Source organism: Perognathus longimembris, chromosome 1, assembly GCF_023159225.1.
Source record: "Perognathus longimembris pacificus isolate PPM17 chromosome 1, ASM2315922v1, whole genome shotgun sequence".
NCBI classification, from domain to species: Eukaryota; Metazoa; Chordata; class Mammalia; order Rodentia; family Heteromyidae; genus Perognathus; species Perognathus longimembris.
Genome location: NC_063161.1, coordinates 103,677,946 through 103,685,484, shown reverse-complemented (window position 1 = coordinate 103,685,484; position 7,539 = coordinate 103,677,946). Strand labels below are relative to the sequence as shown.

Sequence of the window (7,539 nt, the reverse complement as noted above, 5' to 3'; positions counted from 1 at the left end):
TAGAGTCAGAATCTTGCCGAGCACATTTTTTTAGAGTGGCACATTTTAATCCAAAAGTTTCTAAGCTATACATCAGTGTTGAAAGAGAAAAAAGTGTCCATTTTCCCCCCTTGAAACTTGAGAGGAAACAGAATACATACTACTCATTTTTTGTTGTTTGTTTAAAGAACTGAAATGCATGGCTGCCGTGTTAGAGGTGTATATTTTCATACTGCAGAGGAAAGTATTTTTGTGCTGCTTTTTGGTAAGGAACTAGAACGCATGGTTCCTGTCTCCGTTGGCCGGCAGTTGTGCTATTTTCTGTAGGTGACTATGATGAAATCTGCAGTTAAAGCATTGACTTGAACTACTTTGGTGAGTTCAACTAGTTTAGCAAATAGCAAAATAGATTGTGATAGTGTGTGCTTTGAGCTAGATAAAGGCCTCCTTGAAAGCCTCAAAAACAACAGAAAAAAAGCTAGGTGCCTGTAATCCTAGCTACTCAGGAGGCTGAGATCTAAGGATCAAAGCCAGCAAGAGCAGGAAACTCTGTGGGGCTCTTATGTCCAATTAAATCACCGAAAAAGCGGCGTTGTGGCTCAAGTGGTGGAACTAGCCTTGAGCAAGAGGAACTCAGGGACAGCGCCCAGGCCCAGAATACAAGGGTTAGGACTAGGGGCGGGGCCGCTCGGGACGGGGAGGAGTCAGCCACGCCCCCTAGCCCAGAGGCCAGGTCGTTGGCAGCCATAGGCTCGCCCCCGCATGCGTGGCTCCGCCCTCCGGCTGCACGCCAGGTTGGTTCTCATCACGTGACGCCGTGGCGCAGTAGGAAAGACGCGGTGGCCACCATCGTTCCGATCCTCCCGGCTGCCCATACGGTATGGGCTGACGGAATTAAATGCACTTCAGCGTGAGTTTAGCGGAGGACTAGGGGAAAGTGCAGTGCGAACGACCGTCTTTGAGGATTTAGCTTCCGTTTCCTGGTCACGTGACCCGCCGCGGCCCGCCCCAGTGTCTGCAGGCCTTGGCGTTGCTAGGCTACCGCATCTGCGTTGGGCCCAGCTTGATGGATCAGTACTGCATCCTGGGCCGCATCGGAGAGGGCGCACACGGCATCGTCTTCAAGGCCAAGCATGTAGAGGTGAGGTCGCTTGGGGAGCGGGTCCTCATCTTCCTCTGCCCCATTCCCTGTGCTACTGCCACCCAAGACAGTCTGTGGACCTGCCCACCACCTCTAGTTTGCCTCCTTTTAACTGACCTGGCTTCCGACCCATCATACAGTGATTTCTTTCTTTTTTGTTGGTCGTGGGGCTTGAACTCTGGGCCTGGGCGCTGTCCTTGAGCTCTTCAGCCCAAGGCTAGCGCTCTTCCACTTTTTGACATTTCTGGCTTCCTGGAGGTTGAGATAAGAGTCTCTTGGAGTTTCCTCCCGGCTAGCTTTGAACTGCGATCCTCACACCGCAGCCTCCTGAGTAGCTAGGATTACAGATGTGAGCCAGGCTTACAGTGATTTCTTTACCTAGTCCTGGAATGGTAGCAGACCCTTTCCTCTGCATGCTTCAGGAGTGGGCGCTCTGGAGGAGGGCCTGGGGGCAGCGGGGCGGTGGTATCCCTTTTTCTCCATAGATAGCAGTCTCCCTCTTTTTTTTTGGTCAGTCTCCTCCCTCTCTTTTCTCCTACTTTCCCAGCCCAGAGTGGATTGGCAGTGTTTGTGCTCTTTCCTGCACAGACTGGTGAAATCGTTGCCCTCAAGAAGGTAGCCCTGAGGCGGCTGGAGGATGGCATCCCCAACCAGGCCTTGCGAGAAATCAAGGCTCTGCAGGAGATTGAGGACAATCAGTATGTAAGTTGGGGCTGAGCTGGGGTGAGGGGACAGCAGGTTTTGAAGTGTTGCTTTCTTGTATTCTCCCTTCATCCTCACTTCTTCCTGCCTTCTACCCATCTACACAGTCCTTCCGGGATCCATCCCCTCCCACTCCCTCCACTCTGCACAGCCATGAGCCTCCTTGTTCCTGTCAACATTGTTTACCGTTTTTGTTCATTCTCCTAATTTATTCCTTTGTCATTCCACGTATTAGTTCATTCGTTCGTGGTGGTGGTGGTGTGTGTGTGTGTGTGCGTGTGCACACTGGTGCCAGCTCTGGAACTTGAACTCAGGACCTGAGCACTGTCCCTTAGCACTGTCCCTTAGCAAATCACCCCCCCCCCCAAGGCTGGTACTCTAATAATTGAGTCACACACCTACTTCTGGCTTTTGTTGGTTAATTGGAGATAAGAATCTCAGAGACTTTTCTGTCCAGGTTGGCCATCAAACCATGATCCTCAGATATCAGCCTTCTAAGACTACAGGCATGAGCCACCAGCACCCAGTGGTTTGTTTTGCATGCTTCAGTTTGGGCCCAGGGCCTCATCCATGCTAGGCAAGTCTCTACCTGCTTATCTCTAGCCCAAGTGTTACTAGTAATGATAATTAGCATCTGTTGAGTTCCCAGCTGATAATTAGCATCTGTTGAGTTCCCAGCCTGTATTGGGCCTTGAACTCAGGGTCTCATGCTGTTGACTTTTTGGTACCCTGCCACTTGAGCCACAACTCTACTTCAGCTTTTTGCTGGTTAATTGGAGGCAAGAGTCTTATGGACTTTCCTTCCTAGCCTGGCATTGAACCATGATCCTCAGAGCTCTCTGGAATACCTAGGATTACAGCAGTGAACCACCAGTGCCCAGCTTCACACTTCTCAATCAAGAGGAGGAAGTTACATAATCAGTTCCTGGGCTCTCAGCTGATAAGCACTTAGCCCAGTCTGATTGAGAAGTGCACATGTCTTCCTTTGAACCCTCCTGTAAGTTCTGCCCTGTACAGGGCACTGACAGGAAATGGTCCTAGTTTGGCTCTTAAGAACTTAAGTATAATGGAGACAGAAGTGTTAGAGTTCACTACTTGGCACGAAATGTGCAGTGCCAAGGAGGGGCTGTGGGGACAGAGGAGGAATATCTTACACTCAGCATTATTATTCTTTACGCTGTTCCATGTCAGAGTAGAGAAACATACTTGGCTTCCCAGTCTTGTTATTCTGTGGAGATGTTGGTGATGTATTGGGTGACAGAGCATATTATTAGTCTTTATGTATCACTGATTTTTGTATGAAAATGTTAGCTATATGAATGTGTATCAGTGTACCCTAAAATGTTGTAAAATCTGGTATAATCTACTTCAGGATGAACTGTAGGATTTTTAATTTTTCCTTTGTAATTTTTATATTTTCTGAAATATGAGTGTGTTTTGATCAGTAAAATGATTATATGCTACCAGAAAAGTCAGAAAAGACCATTCTTTTTTTTCATCATGAGGTTTAAACTCATGGCCTGGACACTGTCCCTGTGCTCAAGGCTAGTGCTCTACCACTTTGAGCCACAGGGCCACTTCTGGGTTTTTTTGGTGGTTAATTGGAGATAAGAGTCTCAAATTCTGCCGGGCACTGATGGCTCACATCTGTAATCCTAGCAACTCAGGAGGCTGAGATCTAAGGATTGTGGTTCAAAGCTAGCCCGGGCAGGAAAGTCTGTGAGCCACTTAATTTCTAATTAACCACCAGAAAAACCAGAAGTGGCACTGTGACTCAAAGTGGTAGAGCACTAGCCTTGAGGCTGAAGAGCTCAAGAACAGTGCCCAAGCCTAGAGTACAAGCCACACATCCAAAAAAAGAAAAAAAAAGGAGTCTTATGTTCTTTCCTGCCTGGGTTGGCTTTGAAACATGATCCTCTGCACAGCCAGGATTACAGGCACGAGCCACCAGCACCCAGTGCCATTCTTATTTTTTGAGGAAAGTAGAGGGCTTTCATGTCTTCAAATGTGGATATGTGGAGAGAGGTCCATAGGATGCTAATGATGTGGTCACTGACCTGGTGGTATGCAGTCCTAAGATTCCATCTTAAAATATATTGCAGATTTGTCCCCAGCACAGGTTACTATTGCCTCTTACAACAATCTTAGGCATCCCTGCAGTGACTAGCACTGGTATAAACTCTAGAAGCACAGAACAGAGCGGACATATCCTATTCCTATGCCTTGCAGAACTTGAACATATTTCTGTCAATTTGTTTGTTGACTATTTTCCCCTGTGCTCTGAGCACCAGAGAGTTCTTTTGTCTAGGCATACTGCCCTGTGCAGCCTGGACCTTATGAAACTGATAATGCCAGTGTATGATGTCTGTCTATCTGTCCTAGCACCAGAGAAGATAGGATTCCTGGTGTCCTTCCCTAGGTGCTGGGATTTAATGGCCCTAGGGAAGCCTGGGGCAATCTATACTCTGCAGATGATTTTCAGAAGGATTGGCTGGGTTGGATAGCCAGATGTTGCCCACTAAGTTGCCTTCTAACCATTTTACTGAGTATTAGTGGAAAGTTAGAATGGGCACTACCTGAGCTCTCTGGCTCTGAACTCAAACTCCGTATTTATTTGCTTTCTTCCTCCTTCCCTCCCGCCTTCTCTGTGTGTCTCTGTCAGTTGTGGGACTTGGACTCTGGGCCTGGGTGTTGTACCTGAGCTCTTCAGCTCAAGGCTAGTGCTCTACCCCTTGAGCCACAGCGCCACTTCTGGTTTTCTGGTGGTTAATTGGAGATAAGAGTCTCATGGAGGGCTGGGGATGTGGCCTAGTGGCAAGAGTGCTTGCCTCGTATACATGAGGCCCTGGGTTCGATTCCCCAGCACCACATATACAGAAAATGGCCAGAAGTGTCGCTGTGGCTCAAGTGGCAGAGTGCTAGCCTTGAGCAAAAAGAAGCCAGGGACAGTGCTCAGGCCCTGAGTCCAAGCCCAGGACTGGCCTTAAATAAATAATAAATAAATAAAAAGCATTAAAAAAAAAAGAGTCTCATGGACTTTCCTGTTCAGACTGGCTTTGAACCACAATCATCAGATCAGCCTCCTGAATACCTAGGATTACAGGTGTGAGCCACCACCACCCAGCATACACTCTCTCTCTCTCTCTCTCTCTCTCTCTCTCTCTCTCTCTCTCTCTCTCTCTCTCTCTCTCTCTCTGCACTCAGGTCCTTAGGACTATCTATGCACTGTCTTTAGCTTGATTTTGTTTGTTTATTTTTTGTGGTGGTGGTTAATTAGAATCTCATGGTGTTTTTTGCCAGGGAAGGCTTCAAACTGTGATCTTCAGATCACATTCTCCTGATTAGCTAGGATTACAGATGTGAACCACTGGCATTGGGCCCATGTTGCTTTCTTAGTCTTCCTGGGCCTCTTGTCAGGGAACTGTCTGGAGTTACAGGGCTGCAGAGGAGGTCAGCTGAAACAAGTCTGGGGGCTGACAGGATGCCTTCCCTCAGGTGGTGCAGCTGAAGGCTGTGTTCCCGCACGGCGCAGGCTTTGTGCTGGCCTTCGAGTTCATGCTGTCTGATCTGGCTGAGGTGGTGCGTCATGCTCAGAGACCACTGGCCCCAGCGCAAGTCAAGAGCTACCTACAGATGCTGCTCAAGGGTGTTGCCTTCTGCCATGCCAACAACATCGTACATCGGGTCAGTCCCAGCGTGGGCCAAGGTTAGGGGTAGACTTTGAAGAAGGTATGCTCAAGAGGGTCAGGGCCAGCAGGTAAGCTGCCAGGAACAAAGCCCTAGAAGAGATGGCTGCTCTGGAGAGTCAGTCTGCCAAGTCCTCCTGCCCCACACTCCTGGAGGGTATACAGCAGGACTGATGCCTCCTTTTGTATCCTCAGGATCTGAAACCCGCCAACCTACTTATCAGTGCTTCAGGCCAGCTCAAGATAGCTGACTTTGGTCTGGCCCGAGTCTTTTCTCCTGATGGTAGTCGCCTCTACACACACCAAGTGGCTACCAGGTAAGAAGTCTGCATCCCCTGTGACCATGTTTCTGGAAAAGAGATATTTCTGTGCTTTCTGTTCAGACATAGCTGAAATGAACTCAAGCAGCTTCCCGGCAGACCAGTGGGCTGGCTGTGACCTCCAAGCCTCTTCTCCCCAGGTGGTACCGAGCCCCAGAGCTCCTATATGGCGCCCGCCAGTATGACCAGGGTGTTGACCTATGGTGAGTCTCCTTGGGATAAGCAAGAGTAATGTGGACCATGGAGGAGTACGCCCTAGTTGGGGTATTCTACACTTTGAGTGTTTCTCATATATATATATATTTTTTAATTTAAATTTTTTGTGTGTGTGCTGTTACTGGGACTTGAACTCAGGGTGTGGGCTGTGTCCTTTAGCTTTGTTTGCTCAAGTTCTTCCACTTGAGCAACACCTCCACTTCCAAATTTTTGGTGTTTAATTGGAGATAAGGGTCTCATGGAGTTAATTTCTGGGACTGGCTTCACCACCTCAATCCTCAGATCTCATCTTCCTTAGTAGTTAGGATTACAGCAAGAGCCACTGGCACTTGGTTCTCATAGTGATGCTTTTGAGCTGGATGAGAGACAGAAGAATAATTGTCCCAATGGGAAAGCTTCTTGGCTAGGAGGGAGTGGTTTGAGGCTCAGAGCATGGACTGTTCAGGGTGACATGTGCAGGGGTCAGACCCCAGATTAAGACATCTCTGTCTTAGTCAGAGGCCTGTGTCCCTGAGTGCGGTTCTAGGTGTGAGGCTTTGAGATCTTGGAGCCATTTTAGATTTTCTGTGTTCCAGAGCTGCTTAGACCTTTCATTGTACTGAGATCTATACACTTGGACCAGAAGATTCTGGGCCTTGAACCTAGTGTGGGGGTGTTGGAACTGGTGTGGTGGGTTTGTGTCTCATAGGATACAATCTAGAGCTACTTGGGGCTCTGTTTCCACAGGGCTGTGGGCTGCATCATGGGGGAGCTGTTAAACGGGTCACCACTTTTCCCCGGAGAGAACGACATTGAACAGCTTTGCTGTGTGCTTCGTATCTTGGGTACCCCCAGCCCTCAAGTCTGGCCGGTTTGTAGGGAAACTTGGAGGGGAGGGTATTAAGCAAGTTGGTTCCATTCCTCAGAAGTGATGGCCTTCTTCTCTCTCACTATCTCTCATGGCGCCACCCTTGATTGGCAGGGACCACTGTAGTGGCTCAGCAGCAGGTTCCTCTCTCTGCCCTCCTGGGGGCCAGGTCCTATCTTCTACCTGTCCCTACCCCATCACTCACATGTATAGTGGGCACCAGGAAGGTTGGGGGTGGATGGAGAATGGGAAAATCTGAGGGGGAATGGAGGGACCCTGAGAATATGAGACACTGAGAGCTCTGAGGGTGGAGTTGCTCTGAGACCCTCTCTTCCTCCTCCAGGAGATCACAGAACTACCTGACTACAACAAGATCTCATTTAAGGAGCAGGCACCAATACCACTGGAGGAGGTGTTGCCTGATGCCTCTCCTCAGGCCTTGGACCTGCTGGGCCAGTTTCTCCTCTACCCTCCTCGCAAGCGCATCTCAGCCTCCCAGGTAAGGAAAGAGCCTGTGGCCACTGCCCCTTCCCTCAGCACCATCTCTTCTCCTCACACTCCCTACCTTGCTGCCTCATATTCAGTAACCTGAAGACCCATCAAGTCAGCTCTCAGAACTCATAATGGAACTCAGCACTGGTGACTTAC

The 7,539-nt window shown here is 49.1% G+C and overlaps 1 protein-coding gene across 1 annotated transcript in view; it reads left to right on the top strand.

The window, feature by feature from the left end:
- Positions 1-798: 798 nt before the first annotated feature.
- The window catches only part of Cdk20 (cyclin dependent kinase 20), a 53,896-nt gene continuing 47,155 nt past the window's right edge, over positions 799-7,539 (top strand). The window contains exons 1-7 of the mRNA XM_048337817.1: positions 799-1,120; positions 1,709-1,822; positions 5,318-5,506; positions 5,704-5,825; positions 5,969-6,031; positions 6,771-6,894; positions 7,235-7,390. Coding sequence (XP_048193774.1) covers positions 1,046-1,120; positions 1,709-1,822; positions 5,318-5,506; positions 5,704-5,825; positions 5,969-6,031; positions 6,771-6,894; positions 7,235-7,390 — 843 coding nt within the window. The 5' untranslated portion in view covers positions 799-1,045. The remainder of the gene's footprint in view (positions 1,121-1,708; positions 1,823-5,317; positions 5,507-5,703; positions 5,826-5,968; positions 6,032-6,770; positions 6,895-7,234; positions 7,391-7,539) is intronic.